The sequence below is a fragment of the Bubalus bubalis genome, chromosome 1 (assembly GCF_019923935.1).
Source record: "Bubalus bubalis isolate 160015118507 breed Murrah chromosome 1, NDDB_SH_1, whole genome shotgun sequence".
In the NCBI taxonomy this organism is placed as follows: domain Eukaryota; kingdom Metazoa; phylum Chordata; class Mammalia; order Artiodactyla; family Bovidae; genus Bubalus; species Bubalus bubalis.
This window is the reverse complement of record NC_059157.1, coordinates 21046388-21063900: the sequence shown is the minus strand read 5'-3', so window position 1 is coordinate 21063900 and position 17513 is coordinate 21046388. Positions and strand designations below refer to the sequence as shown.

The 17513-nt window shown below is 40.2% G+C and overlaps 1 protein-coding gene across 1 annotated transcript; it reads right to left on the bottom strand.

Moving 5' to 3' along the window:
• Positions 1 to 7056: 7056 nt before the first annotated feature.
• On the bottom strand, positions 7057 to 7618 carry LOC102414277 (40S ribosomal protein S11-like). The gene has a single exon (XM_045164581.1). The coding sequence runs from the start codon at positions 7586 to 7588 to the stop codon at positions 7112 to 7114; it is 477 nt and encodes a 158-aa protein (XP_045020516.1). The 5' UTR covers positions 7589 to 7618; the 3' UTR covers positions 7057 to 7111.
• Between the last annotated feature and the right edge of the window lie 9895 nt (positions 7619 to 17513).

Below are 17513 nucleotides of genomic sequence, written 5' to 3'. Positions count from 1 at the left end.
GGCCTGGCGTGCTGTGATTCATGGGGTCGCAAAGAGTCGGACACAACTGAGCGACTGAACTGAACTGATTGTTGACTAACCAACAATGCATTAAGAATGACACCCATGTTTTATTCAAGCTAGGTAGTATGCTAAGTGCATTGTGTAAGTAACAGATTCTTTCTTGACAGAAGTCGTGGGCTCAGATGTCAGTCTAGTGGTTTTATAAACATCTTCTGTTAAGATTCAGTGTTAGTAAAGTGTCTGCAGGATCTGATTTAAACTTTCAATAAAACAGTGGGGCATGTGAAATTTACATGTTTAATTCTTTACTGAATTTTTTCCTCTAATGTTCACAAATGTAGACATATCTCTTTTCTGAATTGAATAGTAAGACTTTTAATAAAGCACTACCTGAATAAAAACTTTAGAAAATCTACTGCTGACTTTAATGGGTGGAAGATGGAGCTGGTATGTCAGTGTTGATATTTGCTGGTGGTTGGTGTCTTGTCTACATAATATGGTTTTATGTAGCAATGTGGGCACTGCCTTACACAGTAATGTGACATGATCCTTGATATCCAGCACATTTTGGAGCAAAAGCATGACACTAAGACCCTTCTGACAGGCTTCCACTTTGCCCTGTACAACATTACAATGGGGACATTCTTTTTCCAAGACAGTCATTGAGACCAGCACTATCAGATTATGGCTTGATAGCTATTTATCACTTTGGTTTGATGTAGAAACCACGAATCCCTAGTCACTCACAACTTAAAAAGACCACAGTGTTATCAGAAAAGAAAGTTTTAAAGAAATATTTTAAACATTAAGTCACAAACTTTCTAAACCCTTAAAGAAATCTGACTTTCCATGAACATATTTAAATAATACACAAAGCAGTCAAATTTGATCACTTTTTAAAGTGACCCCTTCTATTTTATGTATTTAATGTGAAGAGGACTGGAGGACAGAAAGAATTTCATGGCTCCTTCTAGGATTTAATCACAAACACCTTGTTTTTTACTTCTAGGAGACATTATAAAGGCAAGTTGGGACTTGATAAGAAGGGCCTGGCTGATACGATTATGTCTGATGCATTTGTCAATTGATTGAGAAGATCAGATTTCAGAAGTAACTAGGACATAGGAAGCAATTTCCTGAAACTGATAGCCCAGTGCTGGGTGAGGGAGGAGTTTGCACAGAGAGGCCTTCCCCCACCCCCCATCTGAGTAACAGCCTTCTGCTCTGTGTTCCCATCACAAGCATCCTTTGCACATGCCTAGCCTAATATTTTGGAGAAGGCAATGGCACCCCACTCCAGTACTCTTGCCTGGAAAATCCCATGGATGGAGGAGCCTGGTAGGCTGCAGTCCATGGGGTTGCTAAGGGTTGGACATGACTGAGCGACTTCACTTTCACTTTTCACTTTCACGCATTGGAGAAGGAAATGACAACCCACTCCAGTGTTCTTGCCTGGAGAATCCCAGGGACAGGGGAACCTGGTGGGCTGCCGTCTATGGGGTCGCACAGAGTTGGACACGACTGAAGCGACTTAGCAGCAGTCTAATATTTATATCAGGAGGTTTCACGATATGTCCATTCATCTGCTGTTACTGGACTGTGAGCTCCCTTGATACCACACATGTGTTCTTTATATTGTTTTCCTAAATCCTGGGCAGAGTAGATGCTCAATGAGCATTTTGGATGAAAGAAAGGAAGGAAAGTAGGAAGCGAGGGCAGGAGAGAGGAAGAGGCAAAAGTTTATCTATAATGTTTACAAAGATATTGAGCAAAGTAGAACATGTACTTAATTTGATGAATCATTTTACTAGTAATAAAGTATGATTAATTTAAGATTCAAATACAAGTTATAATTTAACAGGTACTCTGGGCTGTTAAATGAAAAATAGGTGCAATACATTTTAAAAAGCTTTCAAGTCCTAAATATAAACTGAACAGATGAGATTTTTCATCCTCAAGAATTACCTGGGTATTAGCTTTGGAAAGTGTAAAAGGTAAAAAGAAAGAGGGAAAGTACTGAAATGAGATTAGGTGGATTCTTGGCATAAATATATCCAGTCACTATAAACTTCCAAAGGAATTTAAAAAGCACCTAAGGAAATGTTGCTAAAAGAAAGTAGCTCAACTTATTGTCTGTACATCTTAAGCCAAAATATTTTAGTAAGTCCTACTGATAAGTGGTTGATTTAATTCTTTGTATTAAAAGTCTTTTTTTTTAACCTGGATAATATAAATATATTGGTTAATCATTGGAGGACTGCCAGTCTTCTTCTTTATTCTACGTCTTAAACCACCAGCAGATTGTAAATCCTTGAAGTTTCCTTGGAGTTATCTTAGGTAAAGTCCAAAGTTTAAGGTAGTATTCAATAAACCATAAACCTCACCACCAAAGTCCCCTGATGCAGAGAAGGGCCAAAGGACACTCAATATTCTGGCTTAGTCCTTACTCAGCCTGCCTTCAACCTGTTTCTCTAAAGATTCATCATTCTTGGGCTTTCACCCATGACTTATCCAGATTTTCTTTAAAATAAACTTTTTTATTTTAGAACAGTTTTGATTTATAGAAAAATCACAATAGTACAGAGAATTCCCATATATTTTGTACCAAATTTCCCCTATTATTAGCATCTTACATCAATAAGTTATACTTGTTACAATTAATGAACCAATATTGACACATTCTTATTTATTAACACTATAGTTTATACAGATTTCCTTAGTTTTAACCTAATATTCTTTTTCTGTTCCAGGACCCTGTCCTGGGTACCACCTTTCTTTTTGCTGTCAAATTTTCTTAGGCTCCTCTTGACTGTAACAGTTATCCGACTTGCCATGTCTTTGATGAAGTTGACAGTTTTGAAGAACTTGTTATTTTTCATGTCCAATCCTTTAGGACCCCATGGACTACAGCATGCCAGGCTTTCCTATCTTTTGCTGTTTCTTGGAGTTTGCTCAAACTCATGTCCATTGAGGCAGTGATGATGTCCAACCATCTCATCCTCTGTCACCCTCTTCTCTTTCTGCCCTCAGTCTTTCCCAGCATCAGGGTCTTTTCCAATGAGTTGCATGAGTTGGCTCTTCACATCAGGTGGCTAACAGTTCAGACTAGTGGTTAGGTATTTTGTAGAATGCCCCTCAGTTGGGATGTTTTTCTCACGATTAGACTGGGGTTATAAGTTTTGGAGAGGAAGACCCCACATGAAGGGCACCTCTCATCACATCATATCTAGAGAACATAATACCCGTGTGACCTGTCACTGATGGTGTTGACCTTGAGCTCCTGGCTGAGGTGGTATCTGTCAGTTTTCCCTACGGCAGAGTTGCTCCTCTCCTCCTAGTTCCATAGGAGGAAGGAAGCCACTAGACACAACCCACACTTAAGAAGTGGAGGGTAATCCCGTTTCAGTTGCTTTGTTTGCAAGTATTTTCTCCCATTCTGAAGGTTGTCTTTTAGCTTGGTTTATGGTTTCTTTTGCTGTGCAAATCTTTTAAGTTTATTTAGGTCCCATTAGTTTATTTTTGTTTTTATATTTTCATTACTCTAGGATCAAAAAAGATCTTGCTGTGATTTATGGCAAAGAGTGTTCTGCCTGTTTTCCTCCAGAAGTTTTATAGTATTCAACCTTAGATTTAGGTCTTTAATCCATTATGAGTTCATTTTTTTGTATGGTGTCAGGGAGTGTTCTCATTTCATTCTTTTACATGTAGCTATCTAGGTTTGGAAAAGAATCTAGAAAAGAATGGATAAATGTATAACTGAGTCACTTTGTTGTACACCTGAAACTAACACAATGTTGTAAATCAACTAGACTCAATACAAATTTTTAAAAAAGAAGTAGACAGTTATCCTCCACCTCCCAGAGGGCAGAGTACAGAAATTATTTGGAATTTTTCTGCACAAGCACTTTGTCTCTTCTTCGCCATTTATTTATTTATTCAGTCACTTATTTATATACACACAGACTTGTGGATATTTATTTTTACTTTCGAATAGCATCACCAATTCAATGGACATGAATTTGCACAAACTCCAGGAGTTAGTGGAAGTCAGAGGAGCCTGGCGTGCTGCAGTCCATGGGGTCACAAAGAGTCAGACACGACTTAGTGATTGAACAACAACAATAATCTAATTCTACTTTATTTTTTTGCTCAAATTGTTCCAGTTTTGTCTATTAGGAGCTCTTTTATTTGACTCTCAAATCCCTTTGATACACTTCTGTCATTGTGGAGTTTTCTTTCTCTTTTTTAAAGTCACTTAAAAAGAAAAAAACTTTCTGGCAGTGTAAGATACTCCAGACTCAACTTGGGTGTTTCCTGCCCCAGTTCTAGAATCAGCCATGTCTCCAAATTGTCTTGGTTCCTTTTATTGGAGGGTGCTATAAGAAACTGGTCCCACCACTTCATGGGAAATAGATGGGGAAACAGTGGAAATAGTGTCAGACTATTTTTCTGGGCTCCAAAATCACTACAGAGGGTGACTGCAGCCATGAAATGAAAAGATGCTTACTCCTCGGAAGGAAAGTTATGACCAACCTAGATAGCATATTCAAAAGCAGAGACATGACTTTGCCAACAAAGGTTCGTCTAGTCAAGGCTATGGTTTTTCCTGTGGTCATGTATGGATGTGAGACTTGGACTGTGAAGAAGGCTGAGCGCCGAAGAATTGATGCTTTTGAACTGTGGTGTTGGAGAAGACTCTTGAGAGTCCCTTGGACTGCAAGGAGATCCAACCAGTCCATTCTGAAGGAGATCAGCCCTGGGATTTCTTTGGAAGGAATGATGCTAAAGCTGAAAGTCCAGTACTTTGGCCACCTCATGTGAAGAGTTGACTCATTGGAAAAGACTCTGATGCTGGGAGGGATTGGGGGCAGGAGGAGAAGGGGAAGACAGAGGATGAGATGGCTGGATGGCATCACTGACTCGATGGACGTGAGTCTCAGTGAACTCCAGGAGTTGATGATGGACAGGGAGGCCTGGCGTGCTGCGATTCATGGGGTCGCAGAGTCGGACACGACTGAGCGACTGATCTGATCTGATAAGAAACCAAGATCTGAGGTCTAGGTGGGCTTGGTGTACCTTGCCTCCAGTTCCTGACACAGCAAGGAAATTCACCTGTGTATATTATTAGCTCATATTTCTATGCATGTCCACAAACATTCATATATGTAACCAAAGTGTATACAGACTCATAGATACTGATATTCAGCTAAACATACAATGTTCCCAATGTGGATTCATTAATACATGGCTCATTCTATAGCTTCTCCCTTTGGCTTATCTGTAAATCTCATACCAACAGTAGGACATCTGACTCCCACTGTTGGTCATTCATTTATTTTAGCATATAGGTATAGAAAATCTAAATTTTTTAATCTGTATCCCCATTGGAAACAACTTTATCAACTCAAGCACAAAGCTTGCTTATGGTTTCTTTTTGTTTTTTTAACCCATTCCTCCTTCTCACAGCTGATGGATCTGCACCATCACCTCTGCTCATACCCACACATACATCTTCTCAAGGAAAAACATGTATAGATATTGCTTAGTTTCTTTTGTCTTTGGCCTTACAGACTCCACTCATTTCCAAAGTTACCAGGATCAACAGCAATTTTCCTCAAGCCCTGGAAACCTCTTGATAGGTTGTTTAATTCATTAACAATATGGTTAACTTGTTTCACCACATTCTCATTCCATTTAGGATTCCTGGGATCCTAAATCTCCGAGATGATTTTTTTTTTTTAATTTGTACATCAAGGTTCATGCTTTAATAATAATGCTTTAAATTATTTAACATCTAGCAAAACTAATAAACTATGGCCTACCTTGTGTCAGGCTCCATAACAATGTCATTCTGTGGGGTTTTATCTTGTAGTTTTCTTGGAACAGTGTTGGTATGTCCCTACTTAATTAAGCCATAGGCATCCTAGTTTCAGAAGCACGGACTACAGAAACTGATTTGTGATATTTATGGCTCTATCTCTCAAATTCTGGAATTCTTTAGATTTGTGTAACCATATCTCTCTTAATGATTCCAGAATCTGCAAAACATGATCTATTTGGAGAACTGCATTTGAATAAGGTTAGAACTGATTTTTTTTTTTTTCTTCCTTACTGCTCTTTTGCTCTTAGTAAAAAAAAGTAAACTGCAGGGGAGAATAATAACTACCAAAGTCAATCCTATCTTTTGTCTAGAACAAATGCCATCATCACAACTTAAATACAAACCCCTTTGTCAATCAGGGTTTGCTTAAAACAACAATTAAGTTGCTCTACACTGGCAAGTGATCTGCTATGGTTTTTTTATGGGCTTTATTTGTTGCACCAACCACATTATCTAAACAGCTAGTGAAATCACACTGGTGATTTTATATGGTGCAAAATTATGCCAGTAAAGGAAGGAAAGGCAATGGTTGTTTGTTGCTGTTATTGTTGGGTGTGGGTGGGGGAAAGGACTGGCTGGAATTAGCAAATAAACAAATTTTCTCCCTTAAGGACATTCGTGCTTTGTAAATCTTTCCAACTTCATCTTGCCTAACTCCCAGGATGATCATCTCCCACGTGATGATATAAGGTAGTCCCCAGTGGGGACTATTTATTTCTACTGCTGCCATGACAGATTGACAGGTGGGAGTGACGCTCTGGAGTTTTATGAGTTGAGAAGTTAAAGAAAAATATACTTAAAATCATAACATTTATGTAATAAGATACTGGACTGTATCTTTTGATGTGCAAAATACTGCCACAGTGAGAGACGCAAGCATCCCTGGGGTGGGGGCCCCCCCACCTGTGGTAGGGGGCTGCTGGATGGGACTTTTCCGAATGTTAGTTATAGAGCAAACAGCCACCCCTTGTGCAAAGGGAAACCTGGAACCCAGAGAAGGAACCCAGGATCAGATGCTTCAGGTTGAGTTGTCCTTTGACGCTTAGCAATGTTGACCAGGTGTAATAACAGAACTGCATGTTGGAAGAGACAGAAAATGATTTTCCCAAAAAAAAAAAAAAAAAAGAAAATGATTTTCCCCCAAATTTTCCAGAATGTTATTTATTTATTTATTTTGACTGGGAAAATAACTGTATTGTGTTTGGGGCAGCAGGCAGAGGTCCAGTCTCAGAACTTCTGGAACTGCTTCTTGGTGCCGGCAGCCTTGGTGACCTTGAGGACGTTGAAGTGCACGGTCTTGCTCAGGGGCCGGCACTCGCCCACCGTGACGATGTCGCAGATCTGGACGTCCCTGAAGCAGGGAGAAAGGTGCACGGACATGTTCTTGTGGCGCTTCTCGAAGCGGTTGTACTTTCGGATGTAGTGAAGGTAATCTCGGCGGATGACGATGGTCCTCTGCATCTTCATTTTGGTCACCACGCCAGACAGGATCCGCCCTCGAATGGAGACGTTACCCGTAAAAGGGCATTTCTTGTCAATGTAGGTGCCCTCGATGGCCTCCTTTGGAGTCTTGAAGCCCAGACCAATGTTCTTGTAGTATCGAGGGAGCTTTTCTTTGCCAGTTTCTCCAAGCAGGACCCTCTTTTTATTTTGAAAGATGGTCGGTTGCTTTTGGTACGCACGTTCAATCTGAATGTCCGCCATCTTCCCGGCTGCCTGAAAAAAGGCCAGAATGTTATTTTTGATCGTGGGAGGTAGGCATAGTTTGTCATACAAACATTTGCTTTTGAATAATTGAGAGGAAGAACCAGCCTTTTCAGAAATGACAAGATTACTTGAAATTCTGTTCACATCAGGCTGGAGGAACTGCTGAGAAAAGGAATGGCTGGGCTGGGTCATGCAGCCTGGACTGTCGTCCCTGCCCCCATGAGTGTGATTGCAGGTGAAATGTGATTGCAGATGAAATGTGCCTGGCTTTGGCAGGGTTCTCAGGACTCCCGTGATTGCCATGCCTGAGCTCTGAACGTCAAACTATTATCATCTTAAGAGAAGGGTGGGATTTCATCCAAAGGGAAGAAATAGTCATCACTTATCCCAGGAAAAGGGCTTCACTGATGGCTCAGATGGTAATGCAGGGTCTGCCTGTAATTCAGGAGATCCAGATTCAATCCCTGGGTCAGGAAGATCCCCTGGAGAAGGGAATGGCTACCCACCCCAGTATTCTTGCCTGGAGAATTCCATGGGCAGAAGAGCCTGGCAGGCTACAGTTCATTGGATCGCAAAGAACTGGACTCAACTGAGTGACTCACACTTATCCCAGGGGAGGAGGAGGCTGGGTTTGAACCAGACTGGAAGGATTCTTCACTTATTTTTCTGGGAACTGAGTTGGGCTTGGACTCTGAAGTGTGGGGAGCCCCATGGAACCTAGACCTGGATGCAAAGGTTGGATCTGAGCCTGAAATCCTAAGAGTATCCAACCCTAGAAGCAGTTGTGAATTTCACTTAGTTTATGACCCTGTCTTCTGTAAAGTTTTATGAAAAGTCTGATCTCAGATGTACTATATGCCCGTGTACTTTGGGGGTTAAGGAAAACCAGGGCCCTTCTTGGAGGCTGGAGAAAAAGATGATTATGACATCAGAGATGCCTGGCCCAGTAGAGCTATACTCTAATACAAGAAGGAGCAGCAGCAGTAACAAAGGCTGCAGTTCAAAAAAGCAAGAATAAAAGCCAACCCCAAAACTTGCCCCTGAGAACATATGTGATGACACCTTGAAAAACCTAGATCATCTGGGAGGCATGGGGTGAAGGTGTATGTGAATGTTGAGAAGTGAGGGCCACATCCGATTAACTAAGCCAGGAGGGGCTCATGCAATAATATCTTGGGAGAGCAAAGATAACCTAATTTCAGTTCAAGGTCACAGCTTGGAAACACCAGGGACACAGAAGTCACACTCAGTTTTCTTCAGCTCCTAAGCTTGTGTCTATGAATTTTCTACCATGAAAGGAATGCTACTGCACATCAAAAACAAATTCAGTAGCTAATTTGAAAAACAGACATTTAAAAATAGAGCAATGTAGGAGTCATGCTGCCCGCTGTCTCTTCTTCCCATACGTCAGGATATATGTGCTTTCCTATGCACACAAGTTCACTCTTCTCTCTCAAGCATCCTCAGTGCAAGTGGAGGACTTAAGGCTCTTTACAATCTTAAAACCTTCAATTATAACCCACACTAACATAACAAAGGTAATAAAATGTGGAAGCTTGCCAAACATTTGTATAGTACCATGCCATTCACAAAGAACTTCAAAAAATTTGATCTCGTTGGAACAACAGTTTCTTGCCAGTGTAACTGTGTAGGTGTCTTTTATTTTCTTTCAGTTCATTTTTTTTTTTTTTTAAAGCAACAGCTCATTTTTAAAAGACTGGGCAGACAGAAGCTCCCACTAGCTTTCTAGATTCACCACACAGGAAAACAATGTTCAGCTTCCTTTTTTTGTTGGTATCACATCCCTGATTTATAAACAAATACATGAAGTGGGTCTCTAAACTATGAATGGAAGTAAGCTAATCATTGACATTCGAGACACTTTATTACTTGACACACTTAAGCAAAAAATGCTCAGCCACTCTGCAAACTAAGTTTCTATTCTTGTGAAGCATTTTCTCCTTAAGGGGCCCACATAGCCCGGCTGAGGTTCCTGGTAGACTGACCTGTCTGCTTTTTTTTTTAGGCACCCTTATAGTGCTCCAGTCAGAGATGGGCACAAAGGGCGTGGGTACCATTACTGAACAGAAAAAAATAAGATAATTGCCACCAAGGGACCACTCCTTCAGTCCCAGGCATTTGCTAACAAATGACAGATTAAATCTTCTTAACTACCATGTGATGTATTGATTATAATCCTATTTCACAGGTGAAAAAAAAAATGAGGCTGTGATATTGTTATATAATAAGAAATATATATTTGGTGTTTGTCCTCAATTATCACAATCCTTGTAATTTCCTGAGAAATAGGGTAGGGGTGATAAAAGCATCTTTTGTTTTCATATGTGTTCTTAGTCCTTGGTTCCTGACACAGAAGCTTCTAAACGTTTGGGATCTCTGGAGTGTAAGAATGTCGTTCTGTATGCTAATGAGTTGACTGGAGGCTGGGGTCCTCTAGAGAGCTCAGGGTGGGGGCTGGTCACCAGAAAGTCCATGATTAGACGCTAGGAAATTTCATCCCCACCCTCTGACTGCCAGGTGGAGGGGAGGAAGTAGAGATTGAGGTAATCACCAATGACTATGATTTAATCACTCATGCCTATGTAATGAAACTGCCATAAAATGCCCTAAACATGGCAGGGGGTGATTGGGAGTAATTTAAAGAGCTTCCTGGTTGGCAAACACATCGAGGTCCTGGGAGGTGGTATGCCCACATACTTTGCCCTGAGAATCCCTTGCACTGGCTATTCCTGAGATGTATCCTTTATAAGAAGCTGGTAATACTAAATAAAGTATCTTCCTGAGTTCTGTGTGGAGCAGGCAATGGCACCCCACTCCAGTACTCTTGCCTGGAAAATCCCATGGATGGAGGAGCCTGGTAGGCTGCAGTCCATGGGGTCACTAAGAGTCGGATACGATTGAGCGACTTCACTTTCACTTTTCACTTTCATGCCTTGGAGAAGGAAATGGCAACCCACTCCAGTGTTCTTGCCTGGAGAATCCCAGGGATGGGGGAGCCTGGTGGGCTGCCGTCTATGGGGTCGCACAGAGTCGGACACGACTAAAGTAACTTAGCAGTAGCCGAGTTCTGTGAGTTGATTTAGCAAATTAGCAAATTCAAGGGGAGGATTGTGGGAATCCCTGATTTATAGCCAGGAGGTCAGAAGTATGGGAGGTCCAGAACCTGCATTGGTTGTCTGAAGCAGGGGCAGTTTTGTGAGACTGAACCTCAATTTGTGGAGTCTGATGCTAACTCTGGGAAGCCAGTGTCATAACTGAGTTAAGTTGTAGGACACAGTTGGTGTCCAGAGAGTTGGAGAATTGCTTGGGTGGAAAACCCACACTTGGTATCACAAACTGTTATGAGTAAAAATAGTTTATAGAGACTCCGAGAGACACACTTGTCCAATTTCACACATCCTGAGAGTGTGAGAGCTGGAATTCGAACTGAATTCCCCAGATTTTAATTCTGTAATACTGCATTGTCTATTGTTTTGTCTGGTTAACTTTTGGAGCATTCTTATTAATCCTGGTGCTGATAAAAAATAAATGTATTTCATGAGAAACCCACAGTGGCACTTGAAAATGAACATTTTTAAATCTTTACAAGAAAAAAACAAAGCATAAATACACCACTGAATGTCACAGTGAGTGACTGAAGTGCTGTCATTTGGAAATTAAGTCTCTGGTCCCAGGTTTACTATGGATTGAAAATAATTCTGATACAATAGATGGTTTCTCGCTTTCTTCTACTCTTTCAAACATAAGCAACTCAGTTATCTGTGTTTTTGCTTATGAGTTAATATGAAACTTCAGGAAACCACATTATTCATTCAGTGGAACCATTTGGGGAAAAGGTGTGATAAAAATTAGAGGATCACTCCCACTAATAATTTCATCACCAGCAGCAAAACCAACAGCATAATCATCGCCACCACCCACCACCGCCAAGATCACCACCTCTGTGGTGATCATCCCCCCCATCATCAGATTTTCTTAGGACAGAAGTGGTCAATTTCTCCTCCTCATGTGAATATCACATTTATGATTTTCCTTTCAGTGAAAAGTTACAACCTATCACTATCCAAGCCTATTCAGACCTCAAACATTTAAACATGGCTCTGACATGATACAGACTTTTATTCAGTAAAAGCAAATAGTCAATCTGCATTGATGGCAGAGGTAGTTTACAAATTTCTCTCTTTGATCAAATTCTTCTCATCGTTTATTAGAAAGTAGTCAGCCTTCAAAAATGTCTTTGAAGTAAGTTTGAATATATGCTTTTCCTGACTCATTCTCTTCACACATCCCAAAACACACACACACACATACTGCTGCTGCTAAGTCACGTCAGTCATGTCCGACTCTGTGCGACCCCATAGACAGCATCCCACCAGGCTCCCGTCCCTGGGATTCTCCAGGCAAGAACACTGGAGTGGGTTGCCGTTTCCTTCTCCAGTGCATGAAAGTGAAAAGTGAAAGTGAAGTCTCTCAGTCGTATCCGACTCTTAGCGACCCCATGGACTGCAGCCCACCAGGCTCCTCCGCCCATGGGATTTCCCAGGCAAGAGTACTGGAGTGGGGTGCCATTGCCTTCCCCCTCCCACACACACACTCATGTAATTCTATAATAACATTTCACTCTTCCTTATGAATTTGTGTTATACAAATATGAATGACCCTCTCACCACCTGTCTTTTGAGGTCCTAGATTAACACACTTCATGACTAATAAACTGGGAATCAGACTTTGCTCTCTGTACATGTAGCTTCTAATCTATAGTGACCTGTGTTATGAGCAGAATCCCTGTTTAAAAACTATAACAAGTAGATAAGACTAAGGTTAATTTTCTTAATCAACCAATTAGATATTGTGCACACAAACAGATATTGTCCTTTTCTAGATGTCTTAAGAATCCATCCGAAACTGCTGTCAAAATCTGGGACATCCCTTATTTTATGATAGCAAATTCTCCCTGTTCAAAATGGATTTGAATTTTGAAAAAGGCCTCATTCAGAGGCAAGCTATTGAATAAAGGGAATAATCACACTGGGTATGACAGATTGTTTTTTGTTTTTTGGTTAAAAACAAGCCTTTTCTAAAATGTAATACAGTGATTCTGTAAGTAATAATTCTGGGGATGGTGATTTTTATGAAAAAAAAAAATAGAAAAAGGAAGTCATGATTTCATTAAGTAAACAACAAAAATAAATTTTAACTTAAACTTTCTTGAATAGCATGATCAGTGTAATGGGGTTTAGGACAAAGAATAGCTAACAGTCTTCAAAATTTTTATTCATATGTACAAAAAGATGTATGAAAAGTTTAAAAATGCTGTAATAGGACTTCTTTTGTGTGGTTTCTAACTTGACTTTAAAAACAATTCACAAAATAGGACACCAAAATATTTTGAGAAATAGCCTCTGCACTGAAATATAGGTATAACCTTCTTTGGCTGACTTTTGAAGGTTAATGATATTTTAATAAAATTGTAGTAAACTCACTTAAAAATTAGATTAATACTTGATAATCATCTTTCTTATTCATCTGTCTCCCCCAAGAGTTGAAGGGCTTTGCAGATTTGAGATATAATTTTCCACAATCCTTATGAAAAAATAGAAAATTATATAATGTCTCTTCATATAGGTTCTCAGATTCTGTGAAATTTCAAGTTTCAGAGAAATACCAAATGTAATTTACCACAGTTTAGCAGCTTTTTTTAGCTGTACATGACTAGTAGTCATGTACGGATGTGAGAGTTGAACATAAAGAAAGCTGAGTGCTGAAGAATTGATGCTTTTGAACTGTGGTGTTGGAGAAGACTCTTGAGAGTCCCTTGGACTGCAAGGAGATCCAACCAGTCCATCCTAAAGGAAATCAGTCCAAATGTTCATTGGAAGGACTGATGTTGTAGCTGGAACTCCAATAGTTTGGCCACCTGTTATGAAGAACTGACTCATTGGAAAAGACCCTGATGCTGGGAAGGATTGAAGGCAGGAGGAGAAGGGGACGACAGAGGATGAGATGGTTGGATGGCATCACCAACTCAATGGACATGAGTTTGAGTAAACTCCAGGAGTTGGTGATGGACAGGGAGGCCTGGCGTGCTGCAGTCCATGGGGTAGCAAAGACACGGCTGAGTGACTGAACTGAACTGAACTGAACTGTTTTTAGTATTTTTAGCCAATATATGGTCCCAGGCGCTATAAGACTATGATTCTGGAATGTCTAGTGACATATCTGAGTGAGCTCATGATTTCTTCTGAATGAAAGTGGATCTCGGAACCCCTCCTTCAGGCTTTTCCTGCTCTGAGGGAATCAGCTGGTGTTATCAATCACACTAAAGAACATTGTGATAGAATGTGGATAAAGAAAGACACATATGCCAACTCCTACTCTGTAGTTTTCCTACTGTCTAATCTGAGGGGCAGGATGGGCACCCAAGTGTGATGTGTTACCACTCCCCAAACAGAAAGAGCAATTTTTTTCTGCCCAGCACACCACTGCTGTTTTGGAATACAGATTTCACCTACGTCCCATTTCTTAGACAAGAAAATAGCGGGTCCAATGTAGAGTCACTGGTGGCCAGTGTTTCTAAAAATCTAAGACCCTTTGTTTCAACCCTGAGTGGTGGTTTTGCATCCCCCCAGGCAGCTGTGCATTCATGGGAATCCATTGAAGTCACTTGTCGGGAAGGAATTCCCTGATTGGGCTCGGATCATGATTCAGCTATTTTTAGGGTTTCAGCTGGTGTCCTACCAAGTTCCACATGATCTAGGCTTCACATCCTTCTATTGAGATAATTTAGGAGATGAGTATTAGGTAGAATTTCAATCTCTGCATCTATCATTATTGCTGCTTTAAAATAAACAAGTTCTTAGAATTCATTCCACCAGCCAGAGAAAATCTGGTTGCTGCCTCAGGTTTGAGCAGCTTAGGAAATTATGAGAAAAATCAGCTACAGTGAGTTGAGAATCTTTGGCCTCTATCACCACTTTGTGAGTAAGTCAAGGGAGGAGCCTCACTTGGGAGAGACTTGCCAAGTAGTTTTCACACTGGTCTCTGCTGAGCATCGCTGTAAAAGATGAGGGATTGTGAGATATAGTAGAGCGGGTCACAACCTCTACATGCCCTGGGGTGCTGGTTAAGATTTAAACTCTCAGACTCCACCCAGATCTTCTGATTAGACTCTTCAGGAGTTAGATCCAATAACCTGCATATTTTATGAACTCCCAGGTGACTCTTCAGTTCAGTTCAGTAGCTCAGTCGTGTCCGACTCTTTGCAACCCCATGAATCGCAGCACGCCAGACCTCCCTGTCCATCACTAACTCCCTCTTATACACATGCAAAAGCTTGAGAACCACTGCTGACTAGGAGTTCATAGATTTAAGAGCCAGAAATTGGGGTTCTGGGCTGCCCCACCCCTATTTCACATTCATCTACTTTAAACATTGTAAGAAACACTTCTGTGGCCAAAAATTTTAAAAGTTAGAAGCAACTATTTCAGCATGAACTTCTGAAAAAGACTTTCTCATGGCTTATCTTCACTGATGATTTCTTTCTAGTGAGAATAAGAATGAATGCATTAAAAAGTGATTTTGTCCAGATAACTTCAGGATATAGAAAGCCATTTACTTTGTCTACCAAGAGGACCCAATTCTGCATCTCCAGCTGCAACTGATCTGTAAGACTTGGAAGACTCCCAGGAGTGTTGACTGGGATATCTGGGATTAATGGTTGACCCCCATTACACATCCAGAATCCTACTCCCCCATCTACTTCTCAGATTTGGCCTTCAGCCCAAGAGCTCCTCATTGCAAAGTTTAAGAATGTGACATATACAAACATGATCACAGAATACATTCCATATGCTGGCTTTTGGGTCACACAGAATGGAGACGGTAAGAACATGTTAATATGGTTGCTTTTAAGACAATTTTGTATTGTGGTTTTTGCTTTCCTAAATGCCTGAAGTCTTTCTTATTGTGCCAAATTTAGCAAGAAATCTAGAAAATGAAAGGTGGTAGTGGAACTAAAACATTCAAATTTTAACTCATATAATATACCATTGAGTTTCTCATATTATAAAAACTTAATATGATTCAGATTAAGTCTGGTAGTGTCAAAACCTTCAAATCCATAATATACAGTACATAGTAAGTAACTCAGATGTTTATTAAGCATCTACAATATACAAAGCTCCATTCTATATATTTTGGGAGAACTACAAAGGGAATAATATATTGATTCAGGCCTTCAAGGAGTGTACAGTTGAACTGGGTGTAAAGGAGAGGAGTAATGCTCATATAAGACTGTAGTGAATGCAAGGATTAGAGCTTTCTTATTATATATGAGATAAGGAAAAGTCTGAGTACTTCTTTTAAGCTGTTTTACTCTCACAAAGGTGAGGTATATTTTAAAAATATGGTACATTTTGCCATGGGTTCCTTGCTATATTTGTGTATGTATGTGTGTGTGCCTTCTTCTTAGTATTTGTTTCTGTGATTTGATTATAATGTGTATAGTTACATATTTTTAAAACTTGGGGCTGGTGCACTGGGACGACCCAGAGGGAGGGTATGGGGAGGGAGGAGGGAGGAGGGCTCAGGATGGGGAACACAGGTATACCTGTGGCGGATTCATTTCGATATTTGGCAAAACTAATACAATATTGTAAAGTTTAAAAATAAAATAAAAAAAAACACTTTAATCTTTGAATGTATTGATCTTTCAGATAAGATAATTTGAATGTTTTGGCAGTAACAGAAAATTTTTAGCCATTTTCAATTTGAATATTGCCTCTTCTCCATTCTCTTTATTCATCCCTCATAAAACCTGGTTGTGATTTGCAAATACTGAAATTCAACCTATACTACAAGATTCTTAATGTCTTTCTAATTTTTTGCACTTCATTTTCTCTCTATGTTACATTCCTGGTAATTTCTGCCTAACCATTCTTTATTTCAGTAAATCAAGTCTTAAACTGTGCCTGTTGTATAGCCTGATTATTAAGCTTTGACTTTCAATCACTGTATTTTTGTTTTGGGCATTCTTTCGGGTTCTTTTTTGAATGTTCTTGATTGGTTTTATGGAGAAGGCAATGGCACCCCACTCCAGTACTCTTGCCTGGAAAATCCCATGGACGGAGGAGCCTGGTAGGCTGTAGTCCGTGGGGTCGCTACGAGTCGGACACGACTGAGTGACTTCACTTTCACTTTTCACTTTCATGCCTTGGAGAAGGAAATGGTAACCCACTCCAGTGTTCTTGCCTGGAAAATCCCAGGGATGGGGGAGCCTGGTGGGCTGCCGTCTATGGGGTCGCACAGAGTCAGACATGACTGAAGCGACTTAGCAGCAGTAGCAGCAGCAGATTGGTTTTATAATCTCTCATTCATGATGTGTTTTATGTGTTTGTTGTAATATTTACTATGGACTCATGTTCCTTGAAACTTTACTTGTAGTAATTTTTGAGGCCTAAGTTTGAAAGTAATTTCCTTCAATGATAATATACATTTACTTCTACCTGGCACAGCAGGGACTGTTTTAAAATCAGTTCCAGATTTGAAGGAGTGTGAATTTGGGTTGAAAATTCCCATGAAAATTATATTACACTATGAATTCTCAGGAGAGATATTTTCCCCTTCAACCCAGCTCCACAGTTGAGAGAAACTAGCACTTTTTAATGGTCTCTACTGAGGGTTCTTAGTTTTGTCTGATGTTTCTAGGAACATCAGGAAAACTCATGGGTTTTCCTTTCAGACTCCTGCTTTGGTTGAGCATGAGGATTTGTCATATGCCTCACACTTTGTACAGTTGTCAAAAACAGGAGCTCTAAGTAATCAAGATTTAAAAGATTCCCCCAGAGCAAAAACCAGATTCAGTGCTTAGTTACCTATATATATTTCTCCTTTTAATTTTTAC